This window comes from Anolis carolinensis, chromosome 1 (genome assembly GCF_035594765.1).
Source record: "Anolis carolinensis isolate JA03-04 chromosome 1, rAnoCar3.1.pri, whole genome shotgun sequence".
NCBI lineage: Eukaryota > Metazoa > Chordata > Lepidosauria > Squamata > Dactyloidae > Anolis > Anolis carolinensis.
Window position 1 is genome coordinate 299,246,111 of NC_085841.1, and position 27,316 is coordinate 299,273,426.

General features: G+C 38.2%; 1 protein-coding gene across 8 annotated transcripts in view; it reads left to right on the forward strand.

Annotated features, from left to right (window-relative positions):
* LOC100557660 (very-long-chain 3-oxoacyl-CoA reductase) overlaps positions 1 to 27,316 on the forward strand; it is a 184,348-nt gene that overhangs the window by 135,018 nt on the left and 22,014 nt on the right. For all 8 annotated transcript variants that reach the window (XM_062967906.1, XM_062967910.1, XM_062967911.1 and 5 more), the window contains 3 exons: positions 15,464 to 15,510; positions 17,236 to 17,311; positions 26,814 to 26,924. In XM_062967906.1, the coding sequence (XP_062823976.1) occupies positions 15,464 to 15,510; positions 17,236 to 17,311; positions 26,814 to 26,924 (234 nt within the window). The remainder of the gene's footprint in view (positions 1 to 15,463; positions 15,511 to 17,235; positions 17,312 to 26,813; positions 26,925 to 27,316) is intronic.

Consider the following 27,316-nt stretch of genomic DNA (forward strand, 5'->3'; position numbering starts at 1 on the left):
TTTAAATAGAGGACAGTAGCCTAGAGATCCCAGTAAAAACAACCTCTCCAGTTTAAGTTTAAGCGGATGAATCAAGTTTCTTTTAAAACTTGAAGAGACGTACTGAGAAGCAATATTGAGTTGGCAATTTTAAAATAATCAAATATTAATAGAGATCATATATAATATGGGGCATGTAGATTATGTAATGAGCATTTGCTTGTTATCGCTTTTCCTCTGAATCCCTTAGATGTGTTTTCTATAGAAGCTAAAAAGCAATCAGTGTAATAAGAAAATTGTTACATTGTCATGTTTGTTGGCAAAACGTTTAAGTTTGAAATTGTCCATGTGAGAATTTATCTTGGCTGCAAAATGAAGCTCTCGCTATATTGTTTAATAGCATCCTCTGTTGGCTAACTTGTGCAATAACTCCACTGTTGTTAATAAGTATATGTTGCTGTTTTTTTTCTTCTGAAATAGCGTTTTCTGTAGTTACATAATTTTTATGAATTGTGTTAATTGGATGGTAGCATTGTTATAATATAGTCCCAGCTTGAACTGATATACAGAAATAGCTTTTAAAAAATGTAACCTTCTGTATGCTGTGTTTCAACAACTCACCATTCAAATTTACACCATTTGCTGCATTTGGTATAGGAATTTCATTTTATTTCAGAGCTACTTAGGTGCTTAGTTAGACTGCCTTTTGAAAGGGAGGGAGGAAAAAATTTGAATATGTGGCTATCTCTGTGTGGCTTTCATGCATGTTTCCAGGTTAGAATAGAAATGCCAGCCAAATTCTTCAGAGCTGGGTTCAGAAAGATGCACCTTTAAAATCCCTAAGTTTTTCAGTTCATATTTTGAACCAAGGCAGACAGAATTCGTAATTACTGTATCCTATTCTAATTGTTCTCGCAACTCTTTCTGCTAGAACCCCACCACCATCCCAACACACCTCTTTCCCTGATCTGAGGCAGCATATTCTCCCAGAACTGAATGTTGTCATTTATTGAGACTTGTAATGGTGGTGTATGTTAGAACCCAGTTTTCAGGGCCTGGAGTATGGCGCCAGAAATCAGGGTCGCTGACATTCCAGGCTGATAAGACACCTGCTACGCCTGACCCTGAGAAGAAACAGCTGCTGGTTTTGGCGGGGGGATTTTGCGGGGTTTTCGTCTGGTGGGAATTGTATCTTTGAATGAGGGGGAGGGTATATAAGAGAATGCTGACCGATGCCTGGCACTCTTGACTTTTTACATGTCAATGTTTCCTGTAGTAAAAGTTTCCAGTGATCACAGAGCAAGTCTTGCGTCTTCATTTGGGAGCGGCTATAGTGAGCTGACAGTGTATAGAATCTCCACTTAATTGATACTCAAGTGGACCTCTGGTTGGAACATGTGTAGTATAAAACTACTTGGTTCATTTGACAAAACAGGTTTGTGTACAATATTTCACATTTCTGCTTGTCATCTTTGGATAGGCTTTCTGTCGTAAACCTGAAGTATGATTCACTGTAGTTGTCTTGAACTTGAGAGGATTATGATCCGTTCCTATTTGCTATCCATTTCCAAGGTGGGCCATTGAGATAGTCAAACTGACCTTTCTTCACTTCTAGTAGTGCAGTAGAGGTGCTCAGATTTTTGTAGCTATTTCTAACATCAACTCTCCTTTTCTGGTTTGATCAGAAAAGAATTAACATTTTGTCAGTGGATAACAAAACTGTGAGGAACATCTCATCTGATCACCAAAAAGGCAGCCATGTACATTTTAGTGCTCCCATGTAAGATAAAGATTCTGCCAGATTTTTCCCCCCTGTTCTGTGTTCTGTGTGTCATCATTGGATAATGGCAGATTGTTTTGAGACATGTGAACATGGTTCAAATGTTGCAGGAAAAAACAATTATGAAGCAGCCAGGTTTTTTGGAATTAGAGAAGGCTGAGAGGAGACATGATAGCCATGTACAAATACGTGAAGGGAAGTCATAGGGAAGAGGGAGCAAGCTTGTTTTCTGCTGCCCTGCAGACTAGGACACGGAACAATGGCTTCAAACTACAGGAAAGGAGATTCCACCTGAACATCAGGAAGAACTTCCTCACTGTGAGAGCTGTTCGACAGTGGAACTCTCTCCCCGGGGCCGTGGTGGAGGCTCCTTCCTTGGAGGCTTTTAAGCAGAGGCTGGATGGCCATCTGTCGGGGGTGCTTTGAATGCGATTTCCTGCTTCTTAGCAGGGGGTTGGACTAGATGGCCCATGTGGTCTCTTCCAACTCTACTATTCTATGATTCTATGATTCTATGATTCTAGAACAGGCTTTGTTTAACTAACTAGTGAAAAAAGGCAACTTGTATTTGTAATGTATGTTTTCTATATTATTAATCATTACGATGTGTTTGACTTTTTGAAAAACCAGGCACTACAACTACAGAATTCAGAAAACATCATTCATGCCCCTTAGCTGCTGAAATGAATGTAACGTATTCTCCTTGGAATGAAGCTGCATGAATGGTGACTAGATGTGGCTGAATGTTGAAGGGAAGAGTGGTCATGTGACAAAGACACTGTAATCCTCATACTTTAATCTGCCTGGTGAAATTGAGCACTACTTAACGTAGTATACTCGTACCTCTATAAGTGCTCACAAACAAAGCTGCTGCTTTGTTTTTTAATGGAGAATTAAGATGTACTCAACAAAGATGAAGCTTTTTAAGATCAATTCATGGGGTGCTATGGTTTTTAACTTTGAATTTGTTTCAATGATTTTTAACTGGGAATTTTTAAAATACTGTTTATATTTAATCCTCTTTTAATGTTTATATATTTCTATATTTTAAATGGTTTTGCTGATGCTTTTATGTTTAGCTGCTTTGAGTCCCCTTTGGGGCAGATAAAGCAGGGTATAAATAAATTGAATAAACAAATAGCAATCTGTAGCAATATTTATGGAATTTGTAGCCTTCTATAGCAGCATATTTGAAAAGTTTTGTAAGACGGATGGTCTTCATATAGAAGTACAATATAAAAATCCATGTAAGAAATCATTCGGTGTCCTTCTGTCATTTCTAAAGAAGATCAGTGAGATTGCAATTAACCCATCACAAATCAACAATTGCAGTGCTTTTATCCAGCTTTGCAAGAGCACATACAGTATTTCTCATAGGCTATGGGTTAAGTTTAGCCACCTTGATTGAAACTGGAATAAGACATGGGCTTGTATGTTTCTTCTTTTGTACTAGAGAGAGAAAACTTTTTGAACTTTTGAAGCCATGGAAGAAAATGGTTTTTCCCATTTTCTCTCAAGAAAAAAAACCCACAAAAAGAAATGGAAAAATTCAAATAAGTGTTCTATAAGCTTCAATAATAATAATTGTTACTCGCCTCCTAATGACTCAAGGCGGGGTGCAACAGAGTCAATATATAAAATACAATAAAATAGATAGATAAAAACACATTATAAAAACAAAAACCAAACATAGGATACAAAACCAACATATACGTAGTAGTAATACAATGTAAATCAAAAACTCATGATTCAGAGCTGATCGTTTAAGCCTGCCAGAAGAAATAGGTCTTTAATTCTGTTTTAAATTCTGACAGCTTGTTTAGCTGTTGGATCTCTTCTGGCAGGTCATTCTACAGTTAGGCAGTTGATGAAAAGGCTTTCTGGGTGATGGTCTCCAGTTGGGTCCTGGCTGGTTGGAGTAAGCATCCACTAGAGGATCTCAGTATCCTAAGAGAACATGAATTGGGCTGGAAAAGGTAATCCTGTAGATAACCTGGACCCAAACCATGTAGGGCTTTAAAAGTAAAAACCAACACTTTGTACTTTTCCCAGAAACTAATTGGCAACTAGTGGAGTGACTTTAATATGTGTATAATACACTCACTTCTAGATGTTCCTGTAATTAATTTGGCTGCCGTGTCTTGAACTTTATAGATCAAACATCATTTTGTTTTTTTAAAACATTCTAAAAATGATTGCGAATATTGTTCCTCTCAGATAATTGACATCTCTTTGGATGTGTGTGATACTCTAGGACAGAGGCAGTTGCTTAAACTGAAATTGCTGATCTCTTTGTCTGAAATTTTGCTGAGATAGTAATCTTATGTCTTGTCTGCCTTACTAGAGGTTGCAGAATGGAATAATTTTCTCTGAGTGGAACTGTGGCTCTGAGCAGCGATGTTAAAGATCTCTCATAAATATGGTTGCCATAAGTTGAAATTGCTGTGACAACAAGAACAAATAAAAGCAAAACATAATGCTTTTGCTTTAAGAAAATTTAATAAATATAGTAACAGAATGAACAAATGCAAGTTAAATTGAGCTGTATGAATGAATATAATTTTGTACATGAGGTAGATGTATACATGGGTGTACACAATAAATTTCCTAAAACTTGCTTCATATAACACATTGCAATAAATTTTATGAACAATATTTTCAAAATAACAAAATGAGTGTACATTGAATCATCAGAAAGTAAAGGCGTACCAACCCAAATGCTTTGCATTGCAAAACATGTTAACACGGAATTGGTTCTACATGGCCATAAATTGTGGGGCATAACTGGCATGCAACAATCGGGTAGAATAGAGCAGGAAGGAACAACCATGTCAATGTCATGGCTGTCCCTTCCTGCCTGAGCTGAGTAAGAATCAGTGGTGGGTGTCTGCACTTTCCAAATAGATGGGAAACCCTAGATCCTGGTGCAGGATTTCAGTTTTCCCCTGAGTTTTTTTTTTAACTCAAGGTGCAACTGCGTTAATCAGCTTTCCACATGTTAAATTGGATCAACCTGCATTTCCTAGATGCCTGTAGGCTGATTTGACCCTATGTGACAAATGGTCAGTGTAGATCAGTGGTTCTCAACCTGGGGTCCCCAGATGTTTTTGGCCAACAACTCCCAGAAATCCCAGTCAGTTTAACAGCTATTAGGATTTCTGAGAGTTGAAGGCCAAAAACATCTGGGGACCCCAGCTTGAGAACCACTGGTGTAGATGGAGCCCTAGATCTAAAACATTTTCAAGAGGTTGTCTCAGAACTGGATTTTTCTCAATGTAAGCACATGTTTGAACCTTTTTGGAGGCACATTGAGCCACATGGCAAGATTGATACCTAGGTAGGATTTTAAAAATATTTTGTAAATAGGGTGCCTCCCTCCCCATAATTTGGGATAAAAAAGAAGTAAATCAGGGATAGAGAAAGTGTGACATATCTGAGGATATTAGGCTGTAACTCCCCTTACCATTTACCTCTGGCTGTGCTTCTAATGGCTGTTGGGATTTGCAATCCAAAATTCTTTAGAGAGGGTTTCACTTCTCCTTTAAAGGTGTGTCTACCTTGGGACCTGCTATTTCGTTCCCCTCATTTTGCTTCCCACAATCACCATGTAAAATTTGAGAAACAGGGAGGTGAGAAAGTATTTTGTAATGTGCTTATGTATTTCCTCATATAAAATCCTTCTGGGAAAAACCCTAGAGCATCATTTTAGCTAAGAACAGAGCCTGTGTTATATAAAATGACCTATTTTGAAGCAGGGTAGATGTGACAGATGAAAATAATACTTATGGGAATGCATTAATCTACATCTTAACAACTTCTTTAGATTATGGAATGCTTGCCATAGTTTCTGGAAAAAATAAACAAAACAAAGATTTGATACCTGAGAATAGAAATTGTCCGTATGCCATATTGAGTATTTTTTAGAATCATATCGTTAGAAGGTACCACAAGAACCATTTGGTCCAACCCCCTGCCATGCAGGAAAAGCACAATCAAAGCACCTTAGGAACTTGAATCTCTTTCTTCTGAAAAATTTGCAATAAATGCACATCTAATGTGTCACTAATGTAAATCACAATGTGTTCCTCTTTTTGCAGACAGAATATATACAATAACAGTTTTCTTCTTCACTGTGAAACCATGGCAGCAGTGAAACAGCACAGAATTACTTTGGTATTATAGTAGTGTAGCCAAACCAGACAGGTCTGCAGCACACTGGTCTATTTTTAGACTGTAGGTTGCCATTTTTATCCTGTGAAAATATTCATCAGTGCCTGTGTGACAGAGCATCAGTTTTTGTACCACATTTTCCCTTCTACCTTTCTTCTCTATTATGCCTTGCAGTGTATTGCTCAAGGTAAAGGGAATGGTGTTGCTTTGAATTTCAATTCATGCATTAAGCTACTCAGTTCACAAATTTTAATGTCACTTCATTTTTTCTGTTTGTAGTTGCTTGCACGTCTCTGCTTAGTATCTGCTATGTCTGCACTGTTCTAGTGCACAAATACTAAAGGTATAGAAAAGAAAGCTGGTGAATTCAAGTGTCTTCTGTAGTTCCTCTACCCATATGCACCATCTATGTACAAAGAACTGAAATACAAAGCTGCATCATTCCCGTGAATGAGAGATTCTACTTTTTCTTCCAGAGTTCCTTCTGAAAGCCAGAATGAACTATTGTGTACTGATTGTGCTTTATCAGGGTTATTTGGAAAAAAGGATCTCTATATAACCTGGACAAGTTATAATTTTTAATGGATAGTGTAAAAGAGGGTAGCGTAGAAGACCCAATTAATAACAAATAGACTGGACTTAACGTCAGGGGAAATCTTTACCTTTACCTTTAGATGTCCTAAATAATAAACGATAACTGCCACCGATTAGTGGAAATGCAGCCACCACTGTGTGGAGACACCTTTAGATAATAAAAGTGCTCAATCACCCAATAGCTCAGAGGAAGCCTTTTACTTTATTCAGTGTTAAAATGGTAGCACAATTGTGCTGAGGGAGTCTATAGACGACAGAGGCTTTGATGTAAAAAGAACAATATCAAGTTTATTCAGGCACAAGCTTGGTGGTTACAAAAGATGTTTCACTTAGAGGTATTCTTATTAACAGTTACAATACTAGAATGAGATGAATCAAACTATCTAAAGTATCACTTCTTTTCCTTAAAGTAGTTAAACTTCTTCCTCTGCTCCTTTTAAACTGTTACTTCAGTGTGAGTCCAGCTGCGATTGGTTCCCAAAGTCTGAAACTTGGACTATCCAGTGACTTCAGACCACAGTCACCCCTGTGATATACTATCACAGATTCTCTGTGCGTTTCCAGGACACAAACTACATTAAGTCACCAAATTTATTTGAAACCGACTCAAAATGAACAATTGAGTCTCCTTGATCCCATCAACCTGGAATCAATCTTCCCTGTGCCCCATCAGAGCACAGACTGAGGCTTCACTTTTAAAAACCTCTTCACTTCTCCTCCCCTCAGCAGATGGCTCCGCCCACATCTTCATGGCAACTGCCTCAGAGGAGAGCCACTAAATGGCTGCCACCGTCTCACACCTACCCAACCAAACCACAAGCACATAGTTAAACACAACAAACATGAATACAAAACTCATACTTCATTATAGATAGCAACTAGTTCTTTATATTACATCTGGGCATAGACTGTTGACTAGTGAATCTGCAGTATATACACTCTAACTCGGGTCTTCATTTTTTTTTTAAGCAGAGGGCCAGTTCATGCCTCTTAGACTGTTGGGGACCCAGACTATAATTTGAAGAAAACATGAACAAATTCCTATGCACATTGCATGTATCTTATTTGTAATGCAAAAAAATAAATAAATCATGAAATAACAAATATTTAAAAGAAAAAACAATTTTACCAACATAAAATTGGCTGATATAGTCACATTAATTAGGATTGTTGTTGTTGTTGTGTACCTTTAAGTCATTTCAGACTTAAGGCAACCCTAAGCCTAACGTTTAGAGTGAGGGCTGGGTAAATGACTTTGAAGGGCCACATCCAACCTACAGGCCTCAGTTTAGGAGACCTCTGCTCTAACTAATTCTAGTCAACATGGCTGCAGCAAGGATAACCACTTGAAGGACATTTTTCAAAAGTAGTTCTACATTATAGTAATATGAATTACATATAATTAACGTATGAATGGGTCTGCAGGAATTGTTAGTATTGTTAGACAAATCTATACATTCTGCTCACTGCTGAAATCTCAATAGTTAGTGAAAGGTATGATTCCAGCTGTATACTTGAAGTGGGGACAGCATGATTTAATCCAGCATAGGTTGACTCCCTCTTCTCTGATCTACTTCTCTCCTGATGTGAAACACTTGTTGAATATCGAGCCTTGTCAAGATTAAACCTTACACAGTCCGTTACTGACATCAGTCACTGGTTTAGAATTTGAACAGATTTAGATGGAAAGGAGAGTGGGATTGCTGTCATCAGCATAGTAATAGCACTAGTTTTTTAAATTATATATTGAGCTAGGGGGCAAAACAGAATCCTGAGGAATCCTACAGTCATGGTGCTAAACAGGAAATGCTCAACAGCACCACCACCTTCTGAACATTCAGTTACAAGAGAGACCAGAATAATTGTAAAATAGTACATCCAAGAGAGAGTGTGAAGCTAGCCATCTCACTGAAAACTGCCAAGAGCTCCTGGTCAATTTCCCTCTATGGACAGTTCACGAAAGAGCCCAAAGCAGTCTCTGTTTCATAAGCCAGCCTGAGGTTAATTCCTTTAAAAGTGTTAGGATGTGGTGGGGAGTTGGGAGTACTCCAGGTAAAGTCCATGCCTGATTCTTTTCCATTTTCCCTAGCAATATAAGATCAAGAAAACATGCAAACAGAAGTAGGATTCCTTACTCCAGGTTAGTGATCTCCCTCCCTAGAGCAAAAGAGATCTGTCATATTTATCCCGTATCCATTCATCTAGTAATAGTTTTTGTGTTCTTTAGAATCTTCTGATGGAAATACAAAACTTGTGCTGCCAGCTTGGTAGTATTAGCAGATACTTGGCAGGCTTGGTAGTATTAGCAGATACACTCTATCTCATAGTCTGCCTGGAATTTTCCCTGGGGACAGTATCATCTCGTCTCAGTTATCCCACTGGCTCTTTTTACTTTAGTCAGAATAAGTTACTGTCAAACACTACATTAGTGTGCTGTTGTCCTCTTTGATTAGAGACTATCCAAAATAGTGAGGGGATCCAATGAGCCTTTATGCATGCCTCCAGGGATAACAGAATCATAGAGTTCAAAGTGACCTTGTGGGCCATCCAGTCCAACTCCTGCCAAGAAACAGGAAAATTGCATTCGGAGCACCCCTGGCAGATGGTCATCCAGCCTCTGCTTAAAAGCCTCCAAAGAAGGAGCCTCCACCACTCTCTGGGGCAGAGAGTTCCACTGCTGAACAGCTCTCACAGTTAGGAAGTTTTTCCTAATGTTCAGGTGGAATCTCCTGTAGTTTAAAGCCGTTGTTCCGCATCCTAGTCTCCAGGGCAGCAGAAAACAAGCTTGCTCCCTTCCTCTCTATGACTTCCCCTCATATATTTATACATGGCTGTCATATCTCCTCTCAGCCTTCTCTTCTGCAGGCTAAACATGCCCAGCTCTTTAAGCTTGTTCATAGGGCTTGTTCTCCAGACCCTTGATCATTTTAGTCGCCCTCCTCTGGATACATTCCAGCTTGTCAACATCTCCCTTAAATTGCAGTGCCCAGAATTGGACACAGTATTCCAGGTGTGGCCTGACCAAGGCAGATAAACATCATAGTTTTCAGAGAAAGGGAATAGTAAAAGCTCAAAAGGTTTGGTTGTTCTTGATAACAGCATGATGGAGATTTTTAACTTCATTCTACTCTGTCCAGGATCTTTTTCTATCTCATTTTTTCATATAAGATTTAATTGTCAAATAGAGATACCTCTTACACTCAACTTAATTTTTGTGTTGGTGAAAAATGCATCTTGTCCTTTAGAATGATGTCTATGCTCCCTGTGTATCTTGTCTAAAAATAGAATCATGTTTCTATAAGTAATTTTGCTTTTTAAGTGATGTGGTGGGAGCAGATGCCTTGTTTAAAGAAAAATAGGTTTGTTCTCACTTCTGTTTCTGCATAATCAACAGTATTGTCTTTTCTAGTGAGTCATATCTTTCTTCACTGCCTAACTTTCACAGCCATATTTAGACATTGGAAACACTGTTGCATTGCGAATCCTGATTTTGGTATTCAATTACTTTATATATCTTTACACTTTAGGATCTTGTTAAGTTGCCTCATAGCAGGCTTTCCAAGTCTGCGCCTTTAGCTTTCTTGCTAAAGTCTCCATTTTGATTAAGACTGAGCCAAGATATTGGGCATTTTTGAGTCCAGCAATATCTTGTCTACTCTGTAGATTATCTGTAGTAATTTAGTTCTCTTGTAAACCCAGCTTTGCACTTTCTTCTTTGAAAGTACAGTAGTTCCAGTTCTTTTGCTATTTTCTGCTAGTAGTATGGTTTTGAGAAGGGAGAAAAAAGATGCCATCTAGAACCAAAATAAAAGAAAAGCCTCACAGGATGATATATGAAGTTCAGGTAAGGACAGATGAGAAGCAAAATGGGTCAGAACCCTGAATGTAACTATTCAAGAACATATGTGCAGGGACAAAGATAACTACTAATACAGTCAATACAGAGGAATAGAAGACCACAACAAAAAAGGCAGAACATAAGACCCCTTCCACAAGATCAGAGAAATCAAAGGGAAATCAGAATGTGTGTCATTCTCAGGCTTCATTGAATATTACATTTTATTTCCTTCCACTGTGATATTTAAAGAAGTAACCTTATTCTACTATTCTGTGGAACTTTACAATCCAGTGCTTCCTGTGCATGATTCTTTTAACATGTGTTACCAGGAGTTGTGATAGACTCAATGCTATGTTCTATTATTTCATTGTTAGTTAAGTGATGTTAAGCACATCACCCTTTCTCTGGTTTTGCACATATTATGTACCTAATCATTTGAAAATAGTTGATACCTTTAGGTTACTCTGTTTGACTGGAAGAGACACAGAACTAGATTCAGAAAAGAAAAAGAGAGCTCAACCAAAAAGATACTTGTGTATGTACCCCTTAGTGAATTCTCATTCTCTGTAAATTACATGGGACCCTCTTTGTTACCTTATCATTTGAAGGCTTGTTGAGCTCTGTGACTCCAGGAAGGAAGGGCACACAAGGAAGCAGTAGAGAAGAAAATCCCAGTGTATATTTATTGTTACATTTCTGTTTTTCTGAATGCAAGCTCATTTATCACCTGCTTATGGTTTTCATGTGAAATCCAGTCTGTCTCGATACCCTTATATGCATTCTCCTGAAAGTGGCAACAAAAAAAGAGAAAAATCTGAAGGTGCAGAGCTGCACCTTAAGTAAAAAGGTGATGTTTCAAAGTTCCGATTTTAGCATCAGATTTTGGGTTCAGTAAATGTATTGTGTTGCAACTGTTTTATTATCTTGTGGAGTCTGTATACTTACCTTCTTTGTTCTCATTAAAATATGAACTGGCATGTGTTAGACTGTATTTGCGTTCAGTCCTAGGGACTTCAGTGGGTTCTAAATTTGGCATTGCTAAACTGGTTCCCTGTTTGTTTGACTCAATTGGGAATGCTATTTTTAGCAACAAAGGGGGATTGAAAAGTGATTTTCTTTCACTGGAACACTGATGCAAACTCTCTGTCACTGTATATGATCCCCCCTACTCAAAAATGTACAGACAAAAGGCAGCTGTCAAAGACTGCAGCAGTATTAATCTTTAATCAATCAAGTGTTTGCTGCATTCACCTGTTTGAGTGAAAAACAGGTCACAAGGAGATTCTGAGTGAAATAACTAAGCATTATGTTTGGTGGGTAGCTGTGTGGAATATACAGTAGCTAAAAATAGTATTTGCTTCAAGTGATTCTCCAGTCTATTTTTGATAAGGTTGATTGGACTGTTATTACAAATTCAGTTCTAGTAGGGTTTAAAATACACAGTGGAGTGTGTGCTTTTTAAACAACACAAGTTAAAATACTTCTGTGATCTGGAAATAATCCTAGAAGAAGGTATTGGTTAGTGCCAATTAATTAAATGCAATCTACTGAATGAGATACTTTTTGATGTTAAGCAGAGCCAATCTGTTCTACCACATTTTGTTCTTTGAAAGGACTAGTATGAGTTCTGTTTAGCTTTCATAATGTTTTGTATTGGAAGCCTCAGCACTCCCTTCCCACAAATCATATAGTATGCCAATTAGTACCTTATAGTTTTTATTACTACTTTCTGTTACAGTGTTCCCTCACTGCTTTGCGGTTCACTTTTTGCGGATTCGCTGTTTTGCGGTTTTTCAATAAACTCTAAAAGACTATTATAAATCATAAAAAATTACAATTTACAGCCTAAGGAAGGGAGGAAGGAGAAGCCAAAGGGAGAGAAAAGGAGCCCAAGTGGCAACGGGAGAGAAGGAGGCTATTTATAAACACACGATTAGTTGCTAAAGACTTAAAATAGTCTATAACTACTAAAATAATGTATAAATATTAAAATAAATATAGCGTCCCTACTTCACGGATTTTCACTTATTGCAGGTGGTCCTGGAACCTAACCCCAGTGATAAGTGAGGGAACATTGTACATGCTTTCTGTTTGAAAGATTTTGCTTCTTCATTCTTGCTAAAAGCTGCTTTAAGTGCAAATACTGGCAGAGTAATAGTATGGGATTGTGTTGGCTCCTACGTAAATAAGATTTCTCCTTTCCTAATTAAGATTTTGGATTTCACTAGCACTGGTGATGGAACCATTGTGATAACTATACAGATAGTTTGTCATTTGTAGTGGAAGCTGTTTTCACAATGCAAGCCTTGAATTGATTAGTGCAGTGGTTCTCAACCTGTGGGTCCCCAGGTGTTTTGACCTACAACTCCCAGAAATCCCAGCCAATTTACCAGTTGGGGACCTACAGGTTGAGAACCACTGGATTAGTGTCTAACAGAATACTGAAGTCTTGATCTAGCTGTATGTATTAAAATGCAGATGTCTGCGCAGGGGGGGGGGAGAGAGAGAGAAGAAAGAGGGAAAGAGAAGAAAGGCTTTTCCTAGTAAGTATCTATATCAGATCTTTCCTAATATTTCATGTTGGTGGAACACTTTTAGGCCTACATCATTTTGCGACACAGTAATTCAGTGTAACTAGCAAACCGGAGGTTAAACCAATCCCTTATACGAGATACGGAAATATACATAAATCGTAATAATGAAATGTGTAGGGACACAACATATCTAATTAAAATCCTGCATTTATTTATATTATTCAAATATATGATTTGTAAGATACATTTTCAAGATTTTTGTCATTTTGCGTTACGTTTGCATGGCACACCTACACATTGCCACCGACATACAATGTGTCACAACATACAATTTGGAAAGCTCTGATCTAGATGTTTTGGATGCTGTGGTTTAAATGTGTTACAACTTTGCTCACAGATCCCTCTAAATATATGTTGTCATCAACAGAATAACATCTTTCAGAACTAACAGATCCCTAAATGGGACTCGGTTAAATTAAAATGGTTTTTTATCTCCTTTTCTCATTGATAGGCAATCATGGTGCAAGTTTAGATTTTTGTGAGCAAGCTTGCTTTCTGTTCATCAGTTGTCTAAATCTGATAGAACAAACATATTGAAATGAAAGGGACTTTACTAGTCACACCTAACAACAACAACAACAACAACTTTATTTTTGTATCCCGCCTCCATCTCCCCGAGGGGACTCGGGGTGGCTCACGTGAGGACAAGCCCGATCAACATGGAATAAAACACAGTTAGCAAAATTAAAACATTATAGCCACATAAAACAACATCAACAGCAATTTAGAACCTGAGTAGTAATAATTACTGGAAATTCAGAGGGTAAGAATTTGTGCATAGAACTCTGGGTAGGGCTTAATCGATGATGTTGGGCAGTCATAAATATGGTGGAGGAGCCATATCAATAAAAAAACCCACTAAAACCTATAGGACAAGGGACTGTGATAACGTGCAGTAGCTGATAGTGAGGTATAATTTGGGCTGAGTATTTAGTAGGACTACTTACTCAAAGGCACATTGGAACATCCACATTTTTAGGTCTTTACGGAAGGTGGACAGGGTGATGCCAGTCTAATCTCCCTGGGGAGGGAGTTCCAGAGCCAAGGGGCCACCACTGAGAAGGCCCTCTCCCTCGTCCCCACCAACCGAGCAGGTGAAAGCGAGAGGAGGGCCTCCCCAGCAGATCTTAGAGTCTGCGTGGATTCATAGGGGAGGATGCAACAAGTTCTTTTAATTTAAATGCCTTCCTCGTGGTAGTAATAATGTTATATTCAACTATGCTTTTAGATGACTTCTCCTGTGATACACAGTGAACTTCATGTTAAAGTAACCACTGGGTATAAAGACTCCAGGAGACCAGGGTTTGAATTCCATCCCAGAGATGGAAACCCACTGGGTGACATTGTACAACTCACACTCTCTCAGCTCCAGAGGAAATAAATGGCAACCCTCGTATTGAAACAAATACCAAGAAAGCCCCATAACGAGTTTGTCTTAGGATCATCCTAAGTCACAAATGACTTCAAGACCACAATTTTAACAAATAATATTTGAACTGTGGAGGAAAGTTTTTAACTCTGTTCTGCCCAATTGCTCTCTGGTTTAACTCAGGGCCCATCCACACAGGGTCCTCCAATGGTTTTACCAGAGGCATCCAATTGACGTTTCTGATAAAACAATTAATTTGGGACAAAGCAGGAAAACCCTGCTTTGTCCCAAATTAATTTGATTTGATGCGTGGTCCTGAATTAATTAATTTGATGCCTCGTAAGACCTGGATCTTTGGTAAGATCCAGACTCTACCAGGTGTGGGCCCATGCGGGCCCAATCAGCACCACCCTCTCGAGTTTTTGGACTGAATGAGCCTGGAAAACCCAGAGGTCACCAACTCCCCCCCCCACCACCACCACCACCATTAACATCTTACCGGAGTCCTCCTAGGTTGTAGAAATGACTATCCAGGAGAGCGGGGGGGGGGGGGGGGCAGGAGCGATTTTACTTCTGCTCCTCCCTGTCCTGGCATGTTATTTTTACACACCAGGAGGACACTGGCTGGACCTTAATGGCAGCTGGGTTAGTTAGTTTATATTTTAAAGCCTTTGGAGGGTAGGGTTGGATGTCTCAGTGCCCTCCCAGAAGGTACCGGGAGGGCATCTAGATGCCCCTCCCCCAGGAAAGTGTGTGCTTTTGGGTGGTGTGGGGACTAAAGGCCGCCCCAACCCGGGTTTTTTAAACCCGGGTCAGCACGGACTTTCTTGCTGTCTGGAAGCGCCCTCAGTTGGTTAAATATGTACATCTTATTTCAAGTCAGCTAGTTAGTCATTGGGAAAGCTGCAAGATTTATTGTGCATAAAATTTATATAATGCACTTAGAAGCATCTGTTTATTAGTTGAATTGGCTTAACTAAATCATAATTAACAGAAGAAATGGGGGAGCTATATCCTTTCCCCTCAGAATCAACCTTTTGGAAGTCAAGTCATTAAGTTAAAATGTATAAAAACTTAATACAGAATGGAATCTTAATAGACTGAAACTTCTTTTTTCTTTCCTCCTTCACTTTCTATAGTTGTGACTGGAGCTACTGATGGAATTGGAAAAGCCTATACAGAAGAGGTAAGGTATGATTTCTTTCACTTCTCCTCCTTAGCAGTGAGCATATGTAGCTAATTGGTTTGTGTCAGAAATCATTTCACCCTTACAATACAAATTTGTATTCTTGATTAGCTCTGGAAAATAGAATAGAAAAGATGTTTCAATGTGCAAAATATGGGTTTTATTTATTCCTCCTAGGAGAGTATGTGTGGATTACATTTCTTTTTTCCTGAGTTGGTTTTATGTCATCACTTTTCCTTACTATGGAGAAACTATCCATTAACTCATCAGGCTCTATGTCATCAACTAAATGAAATCAAATTTATTCCTACCAAATTACAGTATACACTAGAGCTTCCTTTTTATAAAATATCTCTTGTTTGTTGTTTATGAGTCATAATTATAATGTGTTGCTAGTTTCTGTATTCTGAAACACATGCTATACACACAAGGGAGAGGAAGAGAGTGACTTGGTTTCTCTGAGAAGCTTCTAATATATGCCATATTCTGTCCAGTTTTGTGCAATCAAAATGTTTGTGTTCTTTTGCAACACGGACAGGTACCTGTTCCAAACATTCATATATCTCTCTGTTTCTTATCCTGTACTACTCCCAGCTATAATACAAAACAATTTACAGCTGTCATGATGCAAAGATATATCATAAATGGGGCTCAGAATGTTCATCGCTGAGACTTGACTAATTGAAATAGACTTATTTGATTAATAACATTATTCTTATTGCCCTTCTTGTTTTGTTTTACGTATTCTTCAGTGTGGTGAAAATTCTGAAATAAATTCTGGTTTAAGGAATTTCAGTGTACTATATACACAGAGTTCTGCCTTTTATGTGTTGTTTTAAGAGAGTTTTACATTGGAGTGGTTTGGCTATGCTGTTAACAACTCCATTTAAGACAAAGGGGACAAGTGATTTGGGAAGCACTTTAGGGATTTCCCAAAAAATGGCTGGAAATCAATTCATGGTTTTGAATGAATATTGTAAATTGTTTTCAGGCATTGTTATAGATTTATGTTTATTGTTTGTTGATTGTTTGATTTGGGGCATGAAAGGTAATTTTTTTTAAAAAAAGATACAATTTTGAAAAGTTGTTAGTATGTGTATGCTAAAGTAGGCCATGCAGAAATTCTTAAAAGGAGGAATTGCTGCTCCTAGCATTCTGGAAGAAGCAACCCACTTTTCTTTTTGGATAGAAAAAGGGTGATTTGGGGAGTCAGCAACCTTGGAGAGCCACATGCAGCCCAAGGCTTGCTCTTCATTTACACATGATGTACTTCTGCATGTAAAAAATTGATTGGTTGTTTCCAAAAAGCACATCAGTTTCACTCAAAACTTCAGTGGTGTATAGATATTAATGTTTATACCTCCATGTCTGTCTGTCACTATCTCTCTTTCAAGAGGCCTAGAAACAGCTAAATAGCCAGCATAATTGTGAATTAAAGATGCTTCCTTAGACATACAATGCCAATATTACCTTATAGTTACTGTAAACAATCAATTCTTTAGTCCTTATATGAAATCCATATTTGCAATTGATTTTTCTTTGTTACATATTAATTCTAATTTGAGCCCAATAACTGGATCAATTGGAGTCTATAGTTTCCTTGTTCTGACTAAGAAATATAGTAACCTTTCCCAGTTCTCATATATATATGATAATGCTAATACATAAAATACTGTTATAGTGTTACCACTGACTATCTTGAATCTGTCACCATTTATTTTTCAGTTAGCAAAACGTGGCTTGAAGGTGGTTCTTATCAGCAGATCTCAGGAAAAGCTGGATCAGGTTGCCAGTGATATAAGTGAGTAGTTTTCTTCATTAATATGTGGATAAGTAAGATTAAATTGATTTAATATTTCAAACCATAATTAAACTTTTTAAACTTTTGTTAACTCCCACAAGGTCCAGCCTGTATGGCCAGTGATATGGGACTTGTAGTGTAAAACATCTAGAGGGTGTAGATTTCACCATTGCTGCCTTAAATATAAATGGAATCATTCCACTTTAAATCAATAGTTACTTGTACTTTATAGTGGTAATAAACAAGTTATATCTTCAAATTATATTAATCTTTAGAAGTTCTTAAAATGTTATCTAGTAGGGAACAATGAGTAAGAACTAGCTTCCTTCAAGTTTTCTTACCAATGTATAAGAGGTGTAGTGTTACAAGTCCAGCTTATGGGTCATTGAATGGTATTAATTATGTCCAAGACAACGAACTGAATTCATCGATAAATACATTCACTAATGACAAAAAGTGAACTTCCGGCCAAAGAGTTGATCTGGTTCACATCTTTGATGACTTGTGCAGTTATGTGAAAGTTATACACTGCCAGTAGTGTAGAACTGCTTACAGATATTCTTATTCTTATTTATTTATTACAGACATTTATATCCCACCCTTCTCACCCCTGAGGGGAGACTCAGGGTGGCTTACAACCAAGTATAAAATAAAGTATATAAAACAATTTCAATTAAAACAGTAACATTAATTAAAACATCCATATAAATATACATTCTTCAGCAAATACTGCCCCATCTTGTTCATTGACCCCTTTCCCACTACACAATTGTAATTTCGTATTCTGTTTTAAATACTGTTGCTACATCCTGGGGAATCTGCCAGATTGTAGTTTGGTGATAAGTTTAAATGCCCCTCCCTAAACTGCAATTTCAGGATTTATAATGTGTTGCCATGGCAGATAAAGTGGAATCATAGCACTATAATAGTATAGTGTGAAAGGGCTTTTGATCTTAGAAATAAACAGATTAGTTCTAAGCAGATGTCTTGCATGCAGAATATTTCTTACTCCATTTTGACAAGTTTAGTTATTGTTAGTTAGCGGACATACAATTTGCTTTGTACCATATTCTGAAAATTAATTTAGCTAATAATTAGCATTTTCTGCAAATAATGGTTTTAAAATGCAGCATTCAAATCATCTTATTTAACCAGCTTGGCAATCCAGGGTGCAATCCGTGAAAGAACCTCTGGGCAGGTATCTGCCTTTCAACAAGGCTAAAAATAGCATTCATTATCATAAACATGAGGAACACACGCAGACATGAGCAGCATCATGACAACCTTGTGGAAGAGCTTTGAAATGAACACAGTATCTTTATTTCCAGTGCCAAATTGTCCAAACTGATATAGGCTACTTTAACAAAATTGATTTTCCTACCAGTGAAAATCAAGCAACAATAAGAATTTCCTATGTAGCTGTTTTGTAACAGATGGAAGGAAAGAAGATTCCTCCTCCTGTATAGATAAATCCAAAGTGCAGGTACTTTATCAGCCCAGACAGAATACAGCAAAATTTATATGTAGTACTCTTGATTTTAAAAAAGTGCCATTAGTCTAGGATTGCATTCCCTTTGAATAACTGCAAATTACTGAATCTTAAATCTCACTTGAATGTAGTGTCACATGACTGGTAGAAACCTTACATACCTTCTTGTAGTCAGCAGTGGGGAATCTTTGGCCTTGCAGTTATCAGTGAACTACTACTCCTATTGTGTCTCACTATTGATGAGTATAGTTAGGGTTGATGAAAATTGGCTTTCAACAACATCTGGAAGGCTATAGGTTCTCTAGCCCTGCTGTAAAATGCTAGAAGGCTATAGGTTCTCTAGCCTTGTTGTAAAACGACTTGCAAGTGTGGGGGGAGATATTCAATAGTAACTGCAGGTGGTATTTACAAAGTCACAGTATCCAGTAAGATAAAATTGTACATTTCATTTTAATATTAGCAAGGGAGCTACTGCTCGTTTAGTGGCAAAAACCATGGAACGTGGATATGCGTTAAACATGTATATAGGCAATTTTCCTTTTTAATCTCAAGGGCTACATTGATGTCAGATTTGCCCAAGAAACAAACATTAGTGGAGTAAAATGTGAGAAGAAACACAAATTGAAAAACGTTCACATAAAACATGGTCCTGAGAAAGGGACTGAAATCTTCAGGACCAAAAGACTGTATAGTCAGAACTCTGCTTTCACAGATTTGATTAATATGATATCTCTAGGAATCTCTTCTCCAGTTTAACTCTATGGTGAACTTCTACTGCAGTTTATTTAATCGTGTTGGAAGCGACTTGAGAATATACTGCAAGTCGCTTTTGGTTTAAGAGAATTGGCTATCTACAGAGATGTTGTCCAGGGGATGCCCAGATGTGTTACCATCCTGCTGAGAGGCTTCTCTCATGTCCTCGTAAACTAGAGCTGACAGACAGGAACTCACTCCGTCTCGCGGATTCAAACTAGCAACCTTCAGGTCAGCAACCCAATCTTCAGGTTAGCAGTCCAGCCAGCACAAGGGTTTAACCCATTGCGCCACCGTGGCTCCTTTTTACTGCAAATTGACTGTAGAGTTGTGCTGGAAAGACCTATTTCCAGGACCTCCAGCACAATTCTGTGGTCAGCTTTTGGCATAAGTTAACCATAGAGTTTCACTGGAGAACCTAAAGATTTTTTCTACTTTTATTGGGGTCCTGCAGTCACAACACTAGCAAATGTGGAGGGCTGATGTATATGGTAGAGCATAAATTTGAAAAGACACAAACCTGTGATCTTCCTTTGGTACATTCACTCTTTTTTTAAGGGCAGGCCTGCACAACCCGTTGCCCTCCAGATGCTTGACCTCCAACTCCCAGAAGCCCTAGCCAGCTTTCCATTGTCTAGGAGTTCTGGGAGCTGAAGTCCAAAACACCTGGGGGGGACACAGCTTTGACACCACTGCTGTAAGGTATAAGGCATTCTGGGTTTTTTCCTGGAAGAGACTGTAAATTGTTTCAGTGGATTTCACACACCATAAAATTTAGCAACTTTGTACCGATTTTTCTGAGATTTGAGACAACCTTCAAACCATAGCAAAGAATGCAGATGGGGAAGATCAAAGAGTAGAAGCTTGTTGGTCAAAACAGCCTGAAGACCAGGTCACCCAGAGAGCCCCATGGTTCAGAATGGGGTCAGCCCCAGGCAGTCATATCACACCACCTTGGTGTCAGGTGCCTAGGAGTTACTTAGAATGAGTGTGCTGACAAACTGGCCAGCTTCGTGTTGGAGTGGTAGGCCACATTCGCCATTGAAATAGCCAAGTTGAGACATGTTGCTTCACTCTTGAAGGGGGAAGTGTCTGAATGGTTGGTGAAGTTGTATAACCTGGCTACACAGGAACTGAATGACGTCATTGAATCATAGAGTTGAAGGGCCCGGGTTGTGGCGCAAGCTGTTGAGCAGCCAGCTGCAGCCAGCTGAGACCAATCACTCTGACCAAGAGGTCATGAGTTCGAGGCCAGCTTGGAGCCTGCGTTTGTCTTTGTCTTTGTTCTATGTCAAGGCATTGAATGTTTGCCTTATATGTGTAATGTGATCCGCCCTGAGTCCTCTTCGGGGTGAGAAGGGTGGAATATAAATACTGTAAATAAATAAATAAATTAATTAATTAATAAAGAGACTACAAGGACCATCCAGTCCAACCCTCTACCTTACAAGAAAACACACTCAAAGTATCCCCAACAGATGGCCATCCAGCCTCTGCTTAAAAACCTTCAGAGAAGACTTTAACCACCCTTCGAGGCACAATATTCCATTGCCAAACAGCTCTTACTGACAGGAAGTTCTTCCTAATGTTTAGGTGGAATCTCTTATCTTGCAATTTGAATACATTGCTCCAGATTTTGACTAGATTTTAAAGTAGAAATTAGAAAAAGAGAAAGGTCTGATGGATTTCATGTACAAGAAATTAATTGGAAAACAATTTAAATTGAAACTAATATTGTCTGAGATTTGGAAACAGGAATTGAATAGTAATGAGTTAGACATTGAACATTGGATCAACTCAAATATATGGATCAGAGAAACACAGAGGAAAATATTGACCAAATGGTATAGAACCCCAATTAAATTAGCTCACATAACTAAATTAACCACAAAATTATGTTGGCACAGATGTGGAGGAATTGGCTTCTATATGCATATATGGTGGGACTGCGATAAAGTACAAGAATTCTATAACAAGGTTACAACAGACACCCCTCACTCTACACTCTTCACACACGCAAGCACATGTATGTGAGAGGCGAGGGAACACAGTTTGATTTTAGAATTTTCTTTTAAAATGGTAGCTGCCACCAACCTAAAATGTTTTTAGGATTTTTGTTGTTAAATGTACTTGAGATAAGTTTTTCCCATTCCCTGCCCACACTGTTTCCACCCCCTGGCTCCCAAACTGATTTTTACTATGAGGCTTTTCTGTGTTATTTAATTGTTGTATTGCTGGAACTATTATAAAGGCTTCTTAATAGAAAGATATACTGTAGAGGCTTTTGAAAGTTGAAAATAGAATAAAAATTTATTTTCTTAAAACAGGCAAATAATTACTTCAGAGAGGTACATATGTGTAAACGGTTACAGAAGTTCTTCAGCTTAACTTAGTTGTATGTTTCAGATTACTTCACTTAGTTTCAAACAGTTCCAATCAAATCAAACTGTCTATTGGTCACATAAACCTTTGCTCTATTTGCTGAGAATAGTCACGAGTTCGACTAACCTAATCTAAATAGCCCCCTGGCTATTAACTAACTCTAACCTAGAGTCCTTCCATTAATCAGCCCAGTAGTGAGAGTCAATCTCTTGAATTATCTCCCCCCAAGAGATCCAAACTGCCTGACCTATCCTGTCAGTTTCACAGCTCTCAGTTCTCTCACACACAACCAAAACTCCAAACTGCACTTTCCTCTTCAAAACCCAAAACCGAACTGCCTTGGAGCTCTTTTTGTTCTCTGCACTCTAAGACTTGGCTCCTCCTATCTGCTCTGGTCAATCCTAGGATTCTCTCTCTAAGCTCCTCCCTCTTTCTAACCACACTCAAGATGGCTGCCTGGCATTCCTCTACAAAATGGAGGCCTGCCTCACTCACTGTTACCCAGGCTTCATTCCTGGCCTAATAGGTAAGGTTCACTACAAAGGTAAAGAAGGAAATGGAAGAATTAATAGGACATAAATTGGAGTTGAATTTAAAAAAAAGAATTTCCACCCAGAAAGTAGAGAGGAGTGAAAACAAAATTGGGCAGAAATGATAAAATATACGACTGTTGCTGTCCAAGTAACTGTGGAATTGGGTTGGAAAGAACATAGAAAGTGGGAAGTTAAAACATTGTTTGTATATTTAGCTGATTTTGTGCTTGAAGGGAGAACTAAATCTCTATCAGGCCGAATCAAGAAGAAGTGGAATCTGAAATGGGGAAGATTGATAGATAAAGGGAAAGGAAAATACAAAGAACTCTCACCATGATCTATCAATTAAAATAAAATTTGAAAGAAGGAAAATACTGCTTCCGGAGAGTGGGAGGAGAGGGGGGAGGAGGCGGGAGGAAGGGTAGTAATACTGTTAGACACTTGTGGGAAATAAATGTGGAATTGGTAATGTTAAGCAAATTAAGTGAATAATAGGCTGTTTGTACTGTGAAATATTACTAAAATTGACATTATTGTACCTGTTTATAATAATAAATTAATTAATTTAAAAATTTTAAAAACCAGAAACAGCCAAGATGGTTGATGCTAACTAGTAAAGAGGAGAAATACATACCAAGAGAAATGAGATTCCTAATTAACATTGATTATCCCTTAACCAAGAAAAAAAAAGAATTCATAGCTCAATGTCCTAGACTCCCACCCAAGTCCTGTATACATAATTATTGTAATTCCCTTAGCCAGCAAGGGAAAGAATTTAATAATTTTACTGCCTTCTATTTCTTTCTACTAAACTAGCTGTGCCCGGCCACGCATTGCTGTGGCTTGTAGGAATCATTTGTTGGCCAGGTGGAATAGCAGTGAATAGCCTTACAGCCTCAAAGCCTGGCCGTTTTCTGGAGAAACTGGAGTAGCACCCTCAATCAAAGAGCCGCTGTGAAGCCTGGCTACTTCCTTTGTAGGGGAATCATTGTTTGGCCAGATTGAATTGCACTGAATAGTCTTGCAGTTTAAAAGCCTGGCTACTTTCTACATAGAGCATCCTTGCTAGGCCAGGTTGAATGGGATGGAGTAGCCTTGTGGCTTCAAAGCCTGGGGATTTTTTACCTAGGGGAAATCCTGGTTGGCCAGGTTGACTAGCACTGAATAGCCTTGCTGCTTGCAAGCCTGGCCGCTTTCTACCTTGTGGAATTCTTGGTTGGTCAGGTTGAATAGCAATGAATAGTCTCAGTGCGGCAAGTATGAATGCTGCAATTAGCCACCTTGATTAGCATTTAATGGCCTTGCAGCTTGAAAGCCTGTCTGCTTCCTGCCTAGGGGAATCCTTTGTTGGGAGGTGTTAGCTGGCCCTGGTTGTTTCCTTTCTGGAATTCCCCTGTTTCAGAGTGTTGCTCTTTATTTACTGTCCTGATTTTAAAGATTATATTGTTCTGTATTATTATACCACAGTAATTATTATATATTATATTTATAATCTTATATTATCTGCTTAGAACTAGATTATATGAGGCCTGTTCTACACAGCTGTATAAAATCCACACTGAACTGGATTATATGGCAGTGTGGACTCATCCAGTTCAAATCAGATACTGTGGATTATCCTGCCTTGGCATTCTGGGTTATGTAGCTGTGTGGAAGGGCCTTGAGTCTAGACTGCCTTATAATGCAGTTCAAATCAGATAATCTGTATTTTATAGGCAGTGTGGGAGAGGCCTGAGAGAAGATGCCCTGAGCTCCATTGTTGCTGAGTGGGGAGCTCCATTGTTGCTGAGTAGGTTGCTAGGAGACAAAGTGGGTGGGGCCTACCCTTCTAACTGGCATTAAGGGGAAAAACAGCTTTTCCTGGTCCTCTAATTTGGACTTTATTTTTCTAGGTTTTTTTGTTTTTGTTTGAAAGACATATTTTGGACTATGTATTTTGTGGCCAAATTTGGTGTGATTTGGTTCAGTGGTTTTGTTGTTTACTCCATAATAAAACAAACATTACATTTATATATACAGTAGAGTCTCGCTTATCCAAAGTAAATGGGCCGGCAGAATGTTGAATAAGCGAATATGTTGGATAATAAGGAGAGATTAAGGAAAATCCTATTAAACATCAAATTAGGTTTGACAAATTAAGCACCAAAACATCATGTTATACAACAAATTTGACAGAAAAAGTAGTTCAATACGCAGTAATGCTATGTAGTAATTACTGTATTTTCGGATTTAGCACCAAAATATCACGATATATTGAAAACACTGACTACAAAAATGCATTGGATAATCCAGAACGTTGGATAAGTGAGTGTTGGATAAGTGAGGCTCTACTGTATATAGATTTCTTCCATATGCAGCTTTCCCCTCACATTTAAAGGCCAGCCTTGCATGCAACACTGTTCTAGGGAGTCTAGTTGTATCAAGCAGTAGGCATTTCCTAACCATGTTATTGATAAATCATACACTAATAGATTATAGAAATAGCTATTCAGTGGTTCATATTAGTATCATTGTTTTTACGAATCTGAATATTTTTGCTAGTAGTAAAATTGCAGATCTGTATAATAAAGACGTCTGAGGACTTAGTAGTAGTAACCATTGATACATTTCTCTGCTGATACATTGACTACAACACTTCAAACATAAATATATAGCACTAGAGCAGATGTGGCTAAAAATAGCAAGGCTCCAAAGAGATGTTAGACTTGATTTTCTTCTGACGTGATCACACGACCACTGCAGCAGTAGAGACTTAATGCTATTTACGCAGTTACTTTGCATAGCAGCATATCCCTGGAGGTTTTTGAACAATGCAGCTGTTCCTGAAATATGAAGTTGGAAGCAAGCACTTACATCTCCTGTTAGAGATATTTACTGAGGGTGAAGGCATGGGAAGAGAAATACAGTCGTTGAATACAATTAGTTTCTTGATTTTGTATTAATGATTAAAACAGGTTGTTTAAAATGGGAAGCTAGGAATAGATATGTTTCTGTGAAAGGTCTTTTTTCTACAGATTGAAAACCAGATTTGAAGGAATTAACCTGAAGTAGTTACATTTAACTTTCTAGCTTCTATGATTACATTTGCTTTTCACAATATAGTGTGAAGAATTATGTCTTTTAAAAAATCTTTAGAACGATTATGAGTTGTATTCAGTAGTTCCTCACAAAATTTATCTTTTCTTTCCTCCCAATAGTGCTGGAAAGAGTGTCATGGGCCAGTCTTGGACAATTATTTTGAATTGAAAGGGCATGTGGGGAGCAGGCAAAGCTTGCTGCTAGATAAATAGCCAAGGAATAGTTGCATAGATAGGAAGGCAAATGACTGAGCAGAGTTTCTCTGTGGTCTAAATGAAGGAAACCTTAGGTTTTAGCCGTCTTATTTCAGAATCTGTTTTGCAGTGACTGGATGATTCATTTGGAACTTGGGAAATGTGTTTAAAAGTACACAACTAGTATGTCTTTGGACAAGTGTTCCACTTTTGGTCTGCATCAGTTTGCAAAATGAGGATTCCTTCCCATGCTGTGGTGCTTCACAAGTGTGAGGATATTAACTGCTTCACAAGGACTCAGCTTTTTTCTATGAGGTATAGTCTCAGCTGCGCATAAAGCTGTAACTTTATGGAGAACAGTATGTAGCTGTGGATTACTTTGGATGAAAGAACTAAACCAGAATTTTAACTCATGGAGGGCCAAGGTATTCTGCTTGCTGCTCTTCCCACTCCAAGGGTTAACACCACTGGCATTATTCCCACAATTTTTGCCTTGTTTGGGTACCAGTTAGCATATGAGTCTGTCTCTTGTTTAAATGGAAAAGTTCCTTGATTGGGAACTTTTGCAAGGTAAGAGAAATATCCTAGAAACATTAAGCATCTATGTTGTCTACCCATTTGTTCAGCAGTAATTCAGTAGTGCTAAAACAAGGTCAACCCTCTGCTTTCCAGCTCAGCAGTAAAGGGAGGTTTAGACATTTTTGCTTCCACATTTTATTAACTATAGCTTTATGACTGCCTGGATCCAAAAAACTGTTGTTGTTGTTGTTATGTTAATCTTAATTGTGGATTATTTGAAACAATCCAGTATCAAAACTGCCTATTTGAGCAAGGAAGGGATTATCCACAACTCAACAGCTATATGTCATCAGTATATTTTATCTAAAATGTATGTTGTCCTAATAGCATTTTTAATCTATTGCAGTTAAAGAGGTGATAGATAGGAAGGAATTAGGAAAAAAACCTTTTTGTACTATATCTCCCAGAATATTTCATTTTCCCATGGTATTGGAGATTCTGAGATGTATAGTGAAATTGAATATAAAAAGGCTTTGTTTTGTGCTTCATTTCAGGGGAGAAATTCAAGGTGGAAACAAAAACGATTGTTGCTGACTTTCAAGATCGAGAAACTATTTACAGTAAGATAAAAGCAGGCCTGGAAGGCCTTGAGATTGGTATCTTAGGTTTGTATTTTATAATATTTTAAAATCTTTACTATTTTGTTCTGAAAAATTATTCTTCCAATGAGTATATAAAATTACACATATTAGTAGCATCAGCTCCTTTTGGAAAAAGTATTTTTTTATACTTTCCTGCAGGTAGGTAGAAGGCTCGTAGAGCCAGTTCTCAAGGCAGTAGGAAGTTCAAGAAAGCCAGAAATGAAGAGAGCCAATGTGGTGTGGTTTCAGGGCTGGAGCAGGATACTAGTAGAGCAGGGTTCCTGTCCCTCTTCGATGATGGAAACCCACAGGTCACTGTGGGCAAGCTTTCAACTTTAGAGCAAGGCACTGGCAAATATAATAATAATAAATTTATTCTTATATCCCGCCCCATCTCCCCGAAGGGACTCGGGGCG